At 35.1% G+C, this 14,603-nt stretch overlaps 1 protein-coding gene across 1 annotated transcript in view; it reads left to right on the top strand.

The window, feature by feature from the left end:
• The window catches only part of LOC130223168 (stabilin-2-like), a 38,883-nt gene that overhangs the window by 8,813 nt on the left and 15,467 nt on the right, over window positions 1–14,603 (top strand). The window contains exons 8-39 of the mRNA XM_056455890.1: window positions 59–255; window positions 332–462; window positions 553–686; window positions 1,689–1,771; window positions 2,237–2,380; window positions 2,564–2,707; window positions 2,797–2,859; window positions 3,626–3,742; window positions 3,842–3,895; window positions 3,979–4,059; window positions 4,480–4,632; window positions 4,870–4,929; window positions 5,100–5,195; window positions 5,306–5,392; window positions 5,474–5,585; window positions 5,660–5,837; window positions 6,397–6,490; window positions 7,592–7,750; window positions 7,829–7,924; window positions 8,002–8,097; window positions 9,145–9,192; window positions 10,027–10,163; window positions 10,259–10,367; window positions 10,482–10,559; window positions 10,713–10,802; window positions 11,550–11,657; window positions 11,774–11,905; window positions 12,139–12,267; window positions 12,353–12,415; window positions 13,962–14,057; window positions 14,153–14,348; window positions 14,426–14,521. Of these exons, the coding sequence (XP_056311865.1) occupies window positions 59–255; window positions 332–462; window positions 553–686; window positions 1,689–1,771; window positions 2,237–2,380; window positions 2,564–2,707; window positions 2,797–2,859; window positions 3,626–3,742; window positions 3,842–3,895; window positions 3,979–4,059; window positions 4,480–4,632; window positions 4,870–4,929; window positions 5,100–5,195; window positions 5,306–5,392; window positions 5,474–5,585; window positions 5,660–5,837; window positions 6,397–6,490; window positions 7,592–7,750; window positions 7,829–7,924; window positions 8,002–8,097; window positions 9,145–9,192; window positions 10,027–10,163; window positions 10,259–10,367; window positions 10,482–10,559; window positions 10,713–10,802; window positions 11,550–11,657; window positions 11,774–11,905; window positions 12,139–12,267; window positions 12,353–12,415; window positions 13,962–14,057; window positions 14,153–14,348; window positions 14,426–14,521 (3,561 nt within the window). The remainder of the gene's footprint in view (window positions 1–58; window positions 256–331; window positions 463–552; window positions 687–1,688; window positions 1,772–2,236; window positions 2,381–2,563; window positions 2,708–2,796; window positions 2,860–3,625; window positions 3,743–3,841; window positions 3,896–3,978; window positions 4,060–4,479; window positions 4,633–4,869; window positions 4,930–5,099; window positions 5,196–5,305; window positions 5,393–5,473; window positions 5,586–5,659; window positions 5,838–6,396; window positions 6,491–7,591; window positions 7,751–7,828; window positions 7,925–8,001; window positions 8,098–9,144; window positions 9,193–10,026; window positions 10,164–10,258; window positions 10,368–10,481; window positions 10,560–10,712; window positions 10,803–11,549; window positions 11,658–11,773; window positions 11,906–12,138; window positions 12,268–12,352; window positions 12,416–13,961; window positions 14,058–14,152; window positions 14,349–14,425; window positions 14,522–14,603) is intronic.

Here is a 14,603-nt window from a genome sequence, read left to right as displayed (position 1 = left end):
GTCGTGGCCCTTTTGAACTCACAAATGCTCTTTTCTATATATCACATTGATTATGCAGCTATTAACCCGTGCTTGAGGAGTGTGTGCCATGCGAATGCAGTGTGTGCGCAAACAGGACCGAACAAACATGTCTGCACATGTACAGAAGGCTATAGTGGCGACGGTCGAGTCTGCATGCCCATTGACCCATGCCAGACTAATCTAGGCAACTGCACATCTGGCTCTACCCGCTGTGTGTATGACGGTCCCGGAAAAGTGCGTTTACATTCATAACTTCACTTATTAAATGCTTTAATGTCACACTTTATTTACAGTTTGCTGTTTTCCACAGGCTCACTGTGAATGTTTGGAGGGATTCGAGAAGTTTGTTGAAGGGCAGGGCTGCAGTATTATAGATATGTGCAAACCAGACTCCTGCCATAAATACGCCACCTGTGCTACAGCTGAACCAGGAACAGTAGAGTAGGTGACGGATTTCATTTGATTGATTTTATTTATGCTGTTCTTCATATATTTAGAACCTAAATATACTTTCAATTGTAATCATTTCAGATGTAAGTGTCGCGAAGGTTACCTTGGGAATGGAAAAATATGCTTTGGGGACATAATTCAACAACTAAATGAAATGAATTCAAAGCCAGGAGGAAAATGGACGGGTCAGCTCTCCAGTGCCATCACACTGTTCAGTGAGTGACATGCTAGCAAACCAATCCCAGTGTTTTTTTTTTATTGTTGTTGTTTGTTTTAGAGTTTTTAAAAGTAGAGGTGACCAGAAATTAAGATTAGGCTGAAATATGGTAGCTGAGAGAGCTCAAACATGCTGCATACACATGCAAATGCAAAAATTTTGACAAATTGAGACACCATCTTCATCAAGATGATTTACAACAAACTTGCATGCAAATTCTCACAACACATACATGTAGAGAAATAGAGCAGATCACATTAGTCAGGTCAGCCCAAAAAGCGATGATCCCTGCTGCTTCCTGTTTAGAGGCAGCTGAGTTGTCAGAAATCTGAGAAGTGTTTTTTAAACATCCTGGATGTACGGTTTCTTGCTGTTTGCGTATTTTTAGCCCAAATAATCTGACGAACTGCATAATTAACATTAAATCAAGGATTATTTTAATGCCATCTTAGAAAGAGTTTCGCTCAGAACCTAAAAAATGTTTTTCCTACTTGGATGTTTTGTCTTGTTTCTAGTCCAAATATCTAAAAATTCTTAAATCAAACAGCATTGTCATAATAAATAATATGCCAAAATTAAGTGATTTTTAACTTAAAACAACCAAATGATCATGTTTTACCCCATTGGCAGAGAAAATTCTTTTGTCATATTATTTATTAAAACAAGATAATATGTTTTGCTTGTCTACAAAATGCTTCTTGATTTAAGAATTTTTAGATATTTAGACAGGATAAAAAATCTAAGGAAGACTTTTTGCAGTGTACAAACAACAAGAAAATGTATGATTAGATTTCAAACACTGTTGACTCTAAACAGGAAGCAGGGGTTGCTGTGTTTGCATGCTTTGTGAGAATGTGTGCGCATTTGTTGTGAAACCAATGAAGATAATTGTCTCAATTTGCCAGTGTTTTTGTATTTGAATGTTGTTGGTAAAGGTAAAGGTGGGATAAATAAAAATAGACACAATATAGTGCTAATTTTATTATTTCTGCTGTTTCAGATCAAGTCACAGGATGGTTCTTATCCTCTCGCGGACCATTTACAGTGTTTGTCCCAGTGAACAAGGCTTTTAAGGGCACGTCTGTGAGTTAAGCAGCAGCAGTCATGATTTTGCCAAGTACGATGTGATCCTGGATTAACATCTGTGTTGCTCCTGAAACAGCAATTTCCTTTGAAAATGTAATCCATACCTATTCCCTACCCCTAAACCCAAGCATAACTGTAAATTATTCACAAAATGAGAGGGGAATAATAGTTGGATAACACCCATGTAGAAGTGCATAAACCGTAAACCTAAACTTTACAGAAACATAAACATATCCCTTAATTCTGTTTGGAATGTTGTTCCGGGATCAACATAGATGTTAATCCACATTAATGTTAATCAACATAGATGTTAATCCACACATAACTATGATTTGTTAATCATATCTACCTTATTTTGCCATGCTGAAGTACTTTGCAGATCTTTTATATTTACAAAAACAGCTACGTTACACACTACAAGAACATAATACAGATACATTTAACAGCATGCTTTTGCTCCAGGTGAAATCCCTGCTGGCTGACGAAATGAAAGCTCGCTATCTTACTAAGCTACACGTGGTTGCTGGAGAGGTGAACTCTGAGTCTCTGAAGAAGGGAATCCTCTTCCATACGCTAACGGGCATGGGTGCAGAATCAATGATAGATGTAGGTAACTGAATGCAGGTTGTCTGTGTGTGTTCCAGTTGTTTTCAAGGATGTGCAAATGCAGGAATCTTCACATCCTGTTTCTTTACTACTCAGACTCTTTCCTGTTCAGATCTGTTTGCTTTGCTATGTGTGACCCCAAAGAATCATTGAATGAAAATCTGACAAATGTTTCTTTTAAAGGCAGAGCAGGTAAAGATACGTCTTCATGGTAGCCGTAAGAAAGGAGCGCTTGTGGAGTCTGACATCTTTGCCTCAAATGGAATGATTCATTTGATCGACAAGCTGATGGATGCAGTTCCTTCCACTGTGATCAGTGAGAAAGAGGTGTGTGAAAATAGGTGTGTTGTCTTCATCGAATGCTGTTTTTTTTTATTAGGAAGAGCCAACAGTGTTCCTTTATCTCTTACTTTCAGGAAAACTTGCTGGAGATTCTCTCTAAAAATGGAAAGTTCTCTCAGTTTAAATCTCTGCTTGAGGTGAGATGTATAAAGTTTATAAACTAATTTCGAGAGGATCACATGCTAATGATTGACCACGGCTGGTGCCACATTAGCTACCTTATGATCTTCCAATCAGATGAATCCAAAACACACATAAATAACCGGATTTCTTTATCGTAGTCATCTTTGTCTTGAAGAATCCACCCTGACTCCTCTCTTTTTCCTAGCATAATTCAGGATAGGATGGCATTGAATTGAAAAAATTAATTGGCAGTAGTATATTAGTGTGAGAGTGTATGGGTGTTTCTTAGTATTATCTTACAAACAGAAGGGTATCCACTGTGTAAAACATACAGGCAACAATTTATCAGACAACCCCTGATAAACAAAGGAATAAGCCAAAGGAAAATGAATGATTGAATTAATTCATGTGAGCTCTCAACACCTACCTGAGCTCGTACTCCCCTCTAACCCAAAATTACAGGAGGGAGCTCCAGGCTCGAGGATCATCTGAGCTCAGGGCTTTCTCCTGGAACAGCATGCTAAGTGTGAGCTCTTGAAACTGTAAACCCTAAATAAATATACATTTGATCTGTGCTAGAAATGATATTTCATTAATATCTTTCAAATTTTGAAAAGCATGTTTACTGTTGTGTGTCATGGGAATTTTGATTAGTTTTTATCGTTTTTGTCCCTTTCACTGGAATTTAAAACAACTTTCCTATTTGAAATGATTCCTGTGATGGCCATCATGATATTTTTGAGGATTTCCTTATTATATTCTGACATTTATTTTTTCCAGAAAACCAATGTGGCAACTGTTTTAGAAGAAGACGGACCGTACACACTATTTGCTCCAACAAATGTAGCTTTTGCCTTGATGAAGCCAGACTATTTAGACTACCTAAAATCTGAAGAGGTCATACAATACAATATAATAACTGGTTATAAATTATTTTAACTTATACACTTATGCTTTGTCAACAGCCTCACTTTACTTTTCTCTTTCCTCTTGTAGGGTAAAACAAAACTACTTGAACTGATGCGCAATCACATAGTGTCCACGACTCCGGTTTGTATACAGATGGGTGCAAATGTGTGTTCAAATGCATTTCTAAATCATTGACTACTAATGGCTGTCATATTTATTTACAGCTAAGCGCCTATGTCATTGTGTCAAACCCTCGTGCTGTGACCATGGCTGAACAGGTCCTGACATTTAATGTGACTACTGCTGTAAGTAATAATTCCATTCAGCTAAAAAAATTAAAGCATTGAATCCAGTTTTTTATGCACTTTGAAAGTTTATTTCAGCAGCCATCAGAAGTATTTAAAGATTTAGTTCAGCCAGAAATGAAAGTCTATCATCATTTACGCACCATTAAGTATGTGGACTGTACACAGTACAGCATATACAGAAGATATATTGAAGAATGTTGGTAACCAGACAGTTTCTGCTCCCCTTTGACCAATTTTTTCCATACTGGTTGCAACACTTAAATGATGACAGATTCTTCATTTTTGGGTGATCTCATTGACCTCATTGTCTAAATACATAAAAGTGATGATACTTAAAACAAAAGATCTTATAATTAGTAATTTTAAGGATGATTTAGGAATCAAAATGCTTTTAATATTTGACTGTATCACATATAGGGGCAGATTCTGGTCAATGGGGAATCTGTAATTGAACTGGACGTTGAAGCAAAGAATGGACGTCTTCATTCACTAGAGGGTCTTCTGATACCTCCGTCTATAGAGCCCATCCTACCTCACAGGTGTGACATCATAAAGCCCAATAGGTATAAGGTAAGCAGTCATTTCCAATTTTGCCGATATAGACACAGTTGCACGTCATGATTTTGCCCAGTACGATGCGATCCTGTATTAACATTTATGTTGATCCTGGAACTTCTTTTTTTTTTCGAAAATGTAATCCATACCTGTACACGTTTCACCATTAAAGTGTTTATTATTTTTCTCTCTTTACAATACTGGCCACCTTTCAGCTGTTTGTAATAATTGATCATTGTCTCTTTGTCACAGGGTCCATGTGTTAGCTGTACACTTGTGTCCAAATCTACTTGTCCAACTGGTGAATCACTGGTAACTTTTTCAATATTCACTATTAGTGCATTTTAAATTTGATTGAGATTGCATAAAATGATTATGAAAGCTTCGTTTAAAATTCTACCCTTTAGGTTGCCATTAATTGTAGTAAAAATGTACCCAGTGACACTACTTTGATGCTTTTCCCCACCTTTTTATGACTACAGAAAGCATTTAATAGAGGCTGTGTTTTCAATAAGAAAGAATTTGGCCTGAGCTTACCCAGCATTGGCTGTTCCCTTATCTGCAATGACACAAAGACTGTGAGTATTTATTTAACTATAGACATTTGTACCTAACACACATTTATACATTATTTGCAGCTGCGTCTAGCTTATCAAAAGTCAGATTACCCGTTATTTTTCTTGACTAGACTCCTCAGTGCTGTAAAGGTTTTTTTGGACCTGACTGTTCCCCATGCCCGGGTGGTTTTACCGCCCCCTGTTCCACTCATGGGACGGTAAATCCCTCACACATTCATACCTAGTGTACTGAGTATTTTTTATTTATTAAAAAAAATTTTTATTGTCTTTTGTTCTAGTGCTCAGAAGGCATTGATGGAAATGGCACGTGCCAGTGTGAGCCCAATTTCAAAGGATCACGCTGCCAATACTGCGCTGACTCCAACAAATATGGCCCGAACTGTGACAAAAGTACAAATTCATTTCATAGAACGGGGTTTGTGAATATTCCAGCTGGTTAATGGCAGTGTTTTCTTTGCATCCAGCCTGTTGGTGCATACACGGCACATGCGATAACCGTCCAGAAGCCAGTGGGAAATGTAAGCAGGGCTCCTGTAAAGATGGCTATGCCGGAGAATTTTGCGAGCTGCAAACCCAGCCGTGTGGACCAAACCAGCCCTGCCATGCACATGCCAACTGTGTGTCCAATAAAGGAGCATTCACGTGAGTGATCAGGGCTCTCATATTTAGACAAGACAGACCGCATGTGGTCTAAGAGAAGCAAATGTTTTTAGAAAAAAAAAAATGCTTTAGATAAAGATGTTTAGATGTTTTTAGATGTTTTTATTGAATAATAATAATGATGATTATTTAAAAACTGCATAAGATCAGTATGTGTAGTTTTACAAACTAATTTCAAGAGGAGCACATGATATGATTGATCGCGGCTGGTCTCCCATCTGTAATCATTAGCAAGCCAATCGGATTATTCCAAATTCACCATAAATATACCATCTAGCACTACTCCCTTATATTCATTTTGAAGAATCCCCCCATCGACCCCATCTCCCCATTCCTCCTTTACCTTTAGGGATTATAATTATGCTGTTCAAATTTATTTGTTTAATTTTTAATGTTAAGTTATAAATGTGTCCTATATTTATTTTTTTATTGAAAGACTTCCTTTGCAAGGGGATATTTAGAAAGTTTTGTCAGTAAAAAACTAAAAAAACAAGAACATAAGTGATATATTTCTTGTTTCTGTTACATTGATTTATTTTAGGTGTGTATGTAAACCTGGTTTTCAAGGAGATGGATTTATGTGCATGGAAAGTGATCCCTGCTCTTTACCTCATCGCGGAGGCTGCAGCAAAAATGTATGTCAAATGCATCTATTTATTAATTTTATTTATTTATTTTTTTTATTTTAGTTATTTTATTTTATTTACATTTTTATATTATTTTTTATTTATTTATACATTTATACATACAGGGACAATGAACAACATGACATGTTGTGCCAGAGTTAGCTATAAAGCTAATTTACATCTTATATTGTCCTTGCAGACACACATTGTTTGAGAGGTGATGGTGCAAAATCATTAAATAATTTATACAGTTAACACACATCAGCATAAAATAAAAAATTTCATTTTTTTTCCCCCCTTTTCTATTATTTTTAATACAAGTTTTATTATTATTTTTTATTCATGAATTAATTTATTGTAAATCACTTTGGATTAACTACCGTATTGTGCTCTATAAATAAACCTTGCCTTATGTTGTTCAATACAATTACAGTAATGATAGCTCCTTGGCCCTTTAACTTAATTTTTTGCAGTTTGTTTATGAATAATAATCAATGGTTTTAATGTTGTAATGTCCGTGTGGGACCGATCTGTAGCACAATAAGATAAATGAGGGAAGATCACTGCATTCATAAAAAGTTTAGCAGCAGACATAGGTAACTGATGCCTGATTTTCTCTAAATCCTCAGGCTGGCTAGCACTTTTAGAAACCTTCTTAATATGTTTTCTTTATTTATTTAGATTAGAATCTATAATTATACCTAAATATTTAAAATGATCTACAATGTTTATTACTTCTCCATTAACTAAAATATCTGGGCAATGCTCCTCAATTCTCTTGATTGAAAAAAAACAAAAAATTCCTGCAGTTTTACTTACATTTGAGCGTAAGACATGAGTGACATAACCAGTCTGACACATCTTATATGCAGCAGTAAGTTTGCTAGCAGCTTGTTCTTTGGTTTTTGTGTGGGTATATACTACTGTGTAATCTGCATTTGAACCTGAACCTCTGGACAAACTGCAGGTAAATCATTAATGTATAAACTAAACAAAATCGGCCCAAGAATTGATCCCTGTGGAACTCCAATATTATAATTAATATATGGTGAGCATGCATCGTTAATTTTTGTACATCTGTATGTTTGTGTTTCACTCATTTCCTCTCAGGCTATATGCATAAAGACTGGTCCCGGGACACGCATGTGCAAGTGTCTGAGTGGATGGAGGGAGGATGGAGATGAGTGCCAGGCCATTAATAACTGTCTGGATCCATCCAGAGGAGGGTGTCACCCCAATGCCACCTGCATCTACGTGGGCCCAGGACAGGTGAGAGACGCCGTTGTGCTTCCAGAACTACGTCTATTTAGATCTGCAGGATTGTTGATGAATGTTATCCCACCTTAGATTGACTGTGCTTGCAAAAGTGGTTACCACGGCAACGGGAGGGAGTGTGAACCTGTCAATCAGTGTGTGGAGCAGAAGGGTGGATGCCATTTCCTGGTCAGTGTTCAGACCAAGCAAGGCATGCAATTGTATGAATTTCAGCCACATCTTGTAATTTTCACATATTCCCATAGGCCACCTGCCAGTTCCTGAACCCAGATGGATGGCATTGTGTGTGTGAAGATGGCTATGCTGGTGATGGGAAAATTTGTTATGGTACTTTAGTACAGGTAATACATCTTTATTTATGTCTTTAGCGCTTTAAACAATGTAGAGTCAAAGCAGCTTAACAGATGAAGTTCTAGTAAATTCAGTCCAGTTCAGTCAATCCAGTACTGTGAATCTAAGGCTAAATACTAGGTGCTACATTCAATTTGAATCTTGCTTCACAACAAAACTGTCAGGAGACAGTTCCTATCACAAACCATCTCCTGTGTCAGCATGGGATAAGCCCAAATAGCAAAATTTCTCTGGCCCATCTCTGAGCCACACAGTTGCTTGGCCCACATGCCGCAGTGAATTACGGTGCATGACTGGACCAAGTCTGGCTTCCAGACAAGGGCCAAACATGGACCATATCTGGGCCAAGTCACAGCCAATTTAATAACTCATAACTGGGCCTCAACTGGGCCAGATATGTTGGTGTGTCCCCATAGCAATGAAATGAATAAACCCATGAAGCATTGCACTTTAGGCACACTATGGGTGTGCTTTTTCTCAAAGCATCCTGATTTGTAGAATTTTTTATTTACTTATTGTAAATTATTGTAATGTATTTTAAATGCGGGCCAAACTTACGTGGCCCAAATATCAATTTTTAACATCTGGGCCAAAAACTTAATTTTACATCTGGCCCAAATCTTGTGTGCCGCCTTAAAGATGGTGCCACCTCTGCCAAACCCAGGCCATGTTTGGCCCACATGCTGTATGCCAGAGCTGGATTAATGCCTGCTGTGCCAGCTTTTTGCCAAATCTGGGCCATAATTCTTTGCTACCTCGGATAAATACATGTTCACTGACTGTACACTTTAAATTCCCACCATAAGCAGTAGGCCATGCAGCCGTTTTAGCTTGCCTTTTATGATTATAACAAATGCAATCACACTACTTGTTACTGTTAAATTAAACAATACTCTTATTGTTGAATACATTTTTATTATGCTATGCAGAGGTCGGGCATTACTAAACACTATACTCTCTTCAGCAGCTAGTGCTTCAAAAGAGTTTTTGATTTGATTTAATAAATATTCTATGTATTCTTATATTTTGCTTTTCAGGAGGTGTCGACAATCCCAGATCTTCTAGGATTTAACCAGTGGATCTCCGTAAGTTACACTTTAATGTGTTTTTAATGTTGACATTTGTTTAAAAGCATACAACTAATAGTTATAATTGATTGGCAAAGTATTTCAGAGGCTGTGTGTGCAGGTAGCAAATTTAAATAATCCCTGTTCATATCAATCTGCTGAAATGACTAAATACTCAAAATTTATAGATGTCAGGCCGAAACCCATGATCACCTTTTTCGTAAAATTGTTTTTTTTTAAATCTAACATTTAGAAATTTGTATTTTGTGGCCACAAATACACAATACTGCTTTGTTTTGTTGTGTCAGAAATGTTTTTGTCTAAAAACCCCTTTGGTTGCGTTTTTGCAATTGAGCCACTAGATGGAGACAAGGGTCTTTATTTTTATAAACGAGTCAGTAACTGAATCATTCACACCTTTTTTATCACAATTTAATCAAAACATGAAATATTGACTGAATATTTGCATTTGTTTGCTAAATTATACAAAAACAACACAGTCGAGCACGCTTTTTTATCCACGGCCTCTTAATCATATGATAAAAGTTAAAAAAGAGAAAAAAAAACAATATTAGTGTGTTTACTTATTATTTTATTTATTTATTTATTTATTTATTTATTTGTTTGTTTGTTTGTTTAGGTAGTTAGTAAGTTATCACTGTATAACATGTCAAGAGTTCATTAGAATAATTCTTACTAAATATTATTCATATAACATTTTTATTTTCTCTCTGAAATATGATTGTTTATTTATTCATTTTCAAGGCTAACTTTTTAAATCTTTATTTTTATATAATACTGTTAGAGTATAATATTTGACTATTTTCTAATGTCTTCTGGAACACATCATAGAAAGCAGATCTTTCTCAGCTGCTGTCAGAGAGAGAAAATCTCACGCTATTTGTGCCGTCGGCTCAAGCCATAGAGAAAATGAGTAAAGAAGATAAAGACTTCTGGATGACTCCCAGTAACCTTCCAAGTCTTGTCAAGTAAGGACAGCACTGAATTTACATACAGCCCCATCAACTAATTTACTATACATACAGCCCATTTTCACTAACTAGCTGTTGTTTATCTCTCACAGAAATCACATCGTGTCTGGAAGTTTTACTCTCAGTGATCTTAATACCTCCCCATCCCCGCGACTGGTTTCCCTTTTGAAAAGGACACTTCCTGTTTACTCGACTAATGATGTAAGAGGAAAACATCTTATCTTTCCTGATTACTCCCAGTCCAATTGTATCTGGCATTAACCTTCAGTAAGAGATGTTCTATATCGTTTTTGTTTTGTTTATCTTTTTATTCAGACAACCATTGTTGCAGGAGGAAAAATTACATTTGGAGATATGGCAGCAAAGAATGGGGTTATACATCTTATTGACACAGTACGACCTCAGCCTCTTTCTGTATTGTTTTCAAATAAACATCATTTGCTAATAAGCTTGTGCAGAAAAGGTTTTGTAAAATTGTGTGTGACTTCTAAATATGCACATACAAATGCAGAACAAATACAGACTGAATAATTATGTCCTCTTCAGGTCTTGATCCCTGAGCAGCAGATGAGCGAAGGTTTACTGCAGGTTTTGAGAAAGAGGTCTGATCTCTCTCTCTTCTATGGCTCTCTTTTGGTGAGTGTTTTATCTATCCATCCATCCATCCATCCATCCATCCTTTTTTAGATTTATAGAGTGGAAATTATAGTTTAAATTAAATTATTAAATTATAGAAGTACTGTAAAAAAGAATAATGTTGACCATTGGGGTCAAATGGGCCACCAAATTGCTATTATGAAAAAGTTAATAATGTAATTATTTTAAAATGTATTACTTATTGTATGTAATTGAGCTGTTTTGTTGCATGTTCATAAATTATTTGTACATTTTTCATTACAACCTATAGGCTAAATCAATTAAATCATTTAGTTGATTAAATCATTTGCTTTTAGTCACAGTATTATGACATATTTTTTAATGAAGGTGCAACAGTATATATGTAAATATTCATATATATATATATATATATATATATATATATATATATATATATATATATATATATATATATATATATACTATGTTCATATACACTATGTATACAAAATATTCATGTAAATCTATTTTACTGGAATTCGGATTGGTTAATCAATTATTAAATTAAATTGTCAAATTATAGGCTAGTTTGTTGAATTAGTGTTTCACATTATTGAGCCATTTTAACCATTTTCCAATAATTTTGTGATGTAAATGTTTCTGTTTTTTTTTTTCCCTGTACTAACACACTGGGTGTAGCACCATCATCATGCACATGCTAACAGTATATCTAAATATATTACTGAAAAGCAAAGATCTTACTCTACTTATGTTGCATTTATCTAGAACCACAACCTGACAAACGAAATGGAGGGATCTTTGGGTTTTACCGTGTTTGCTCCAACAGACAATGCAATCCAAGATTACCTCAGAAGAACAGGCAAAGACTCGCTGGTATCATACAAGCACATTCATATGCACAGCCTTATTTAGTATTACATATACAGTATAGCATTTCATTCTTGCATCATGTATTTTGTGTGTGTGTGTGTGTGTGTGTGTTTTTCTAGGATTTGAATGTGACCAAGTATCACATTGTATTGACTGAGATTTTAAAAGACGTAGATTTGGTGGATGGACTGTACAAAGACACCATGCTTGGCTTCCAATACCAACTGGGAATTTTCCGTCAAGATAAGAGAGTGCGTGCCAGATACGTTAATGTTTGCTGTTGGTTCAAACTACCTATATAAAATAAGCTGAAACAACACAACTCTTGAGTTTATTTTGGGACAACTTAATTGTTTTATGTTCAATCCACTTACATTTGTAAAAACTAATAAGTTAACCTAATTCCTTCATGTTGTTCCAACACAACTCATTTATATCATAAATATTTAGTCATTAATATATTTGGGGTTTCTCTGTCATATAGTTGCTTGTAAATGACGCTGAGGTGAATGTGACCGACTTAGAGACCAGTAAAGGTGTCATTCACATCATATCTGCTGTCCTAAACGTCCCCAGCAACCGCTGTGACAAAGCTACCAGCATACTTTTCATGGTACAGTACAACTATTTAACCTAGTAGATATTACAGTCTTATATCATGTAAATGGGTATCCTAAATGTGTACATTGTGTCTGTAGGGACGTTGCATGGACTGTTTCCAAACAATTATGAACCCATGTCCTTCAGGAACTAAAAAAGTGGTGAGTCTCAAAAATATTTAATCAATTATAATAGAGGATCCACTTTTATAGTCACAGTTGAAAACATTTGTGCAGTGTCACAACTGATGTCCATCAATACATCCACACAATTATAATAACATCATTTTTGTTTAGTTTGCCTAAGTGCTCAGAAGCAGAATATAAATATATAAATTCAACTGTTTTGTAAAATTACTGTAAAATGTATTTACTAAAGTAAATGAGTATGACATTAAAGAAAATTGCTAAATATATGCAGTTTGCATTAGCACAATTGACATAAATCCTTTTGAGATATTGATTTACATTTCTCCTAATTCTTCGGTCTAAAAACCCATTTGGTTGCGTTTTTGCAATTGAGCCACTAGATGGAGACAAGGGACTGTTTTTATTTTGTAAACGAGTCAGTAACTGAATCATTCACACGTTTTTTTTTTATTACAATTTTGTCAAAAACATGAAATATTGACTGAATATTTGCATTTGTTTGATAAGTTATTCAAAAACAACACTGTCAAGCACACTTTTTAATCCATGGCCTCTTAATCATATGATAAAAGTTAAAAAAAGAAAAAAGAAAACCAATATTAGTGTTTAGTTCATTAGTTAGTTAGTTGCGGGCACACTAACTAATGTTGTTTTTTAATGCATGCTCACTGTATAACATGCCTAAAGTTTATTTGAATAATTCTTACTAAGTATTATTTATAATGCATTATCATTTTCTGTCTAAAGCATGATTATTTATTTAATTATTTATTTATTTATTAGCACAATTGACATAAACATGCTTTTTGAAACACTGATGTGCTATATTTTTAATTTTCTAGTCATTTTTACATTTCTCCTAATTTTTCTGTCTAAAAACCCCTTTGGTTGCGTTTTTGCAATTGAGCCACTAGATGGAGACAAGGGACTGTCTTTATTTTTAAACGAGTCAGTAACTGAATCATTCACAAATTTTTTTATCACAATTTTGTCTAAAACATGAAATATTGACTGAATATTTGCATTTGTTTGCTAAGTTATACAAAAACAACACGGTCAAGCACACATTATTATCCATGGCCTCTTAATCATCAAATCAAAAAATCTAAAGTTAAATATAAAAATGAAACCAATTTTAGTTAGTTAGTTAGTTAGTTAGTTAGTTAGTTAGTTAGTTAGTTGCGGGCACACTGTATGATTGTTGTTTTTTTTTTATGCATGCTCACTGTATAACATGCCTAGAGTTCATTTGAATAATTCCTACTAAATATTATTTAAATTACTTTTTTTCCTATCTGAAGCCTGAAATATATAGTTAACTGACTGTTTGTTTGTTTATTTATTTATTTACTTATTAGCACAATTGACATAAAAATATAGCAAATTGATGTGCTATATATTTAATTTTCTAGTCATTTTAACATTCCTCCTAATTCTAATGGTTATTTCTATTTTCTCATTTCTGTTTTGTGTATTTAATAAAGCAGTAGAATTATTTTTCATGTGTTCTAATTTCTGTGATTACAGTAATATTAATGCTTCATTTGTTTATTATCAGATGAGCAGAAAGAGAAGATGCATGTACAGCCGGGTGTTGCATGGAGACACATTGCTGACCATTGGATGTAAATTTTCTTGTGAGAAAATCGCCATTGTATGTACATTATACAGTCATTGGGTTTTCACAGCCTTCTGGAATTCAGCATGGAAAATTTTACTGTTTAAGTAAAATATCCGTTTTTTTTAAAGGAAAGAATATGTTGTTCGGGTCATTATGGTATCAACTGTGAGAAGTGCCCGGGATCGGAAGATCAGTCTTGCTTTGGCAACGGCATGTGTAAAGACGGCATCAATGGCACAGGGGTCTGTCTGTGCAACCAGGGCTTTAATGGCACCGCATGTGAATCCTGCCTACCTGGCAAATATGGAATTCATTGTGATCAAGGTATTAGTCAATAAAATGGCTCATACTTTGTTCTGATATAGCAATGAGCTTTTATAATAACTGTACATTCTGTTTAGAGTGCAAGTGTGTCCACGGACGCTGCAAAGATGGTATAGATGGAGATGGCAGCTGTGCATGTGATCTGGGCTGGAGAGGAGTAAACTGTGACAATGGTATGATATTAACCTACTGCATAAACACACACACACACACACATGCACTGATCTCACAAGGTATTCATTACATATATATTTT

Source organism: Danio aesculapii, chromosome 4 (assembly GCF_903798145.1).
Source record: "Danio aesculapii chromosome 4, fDanAes4.1, whole genome shotgun sequence".
Taxonomy (NCBI): domain Eukaryota; kingdom Metazoa; phylum Chordata; class Actinopteri; order Cypriniformes; family Danionidae; genus Danio; species Danio aesculapii.
Note: the sequence above shows the minus strand (reverse complement) of the source record. Positions and strands in the feature narration are given on the sequence as shown.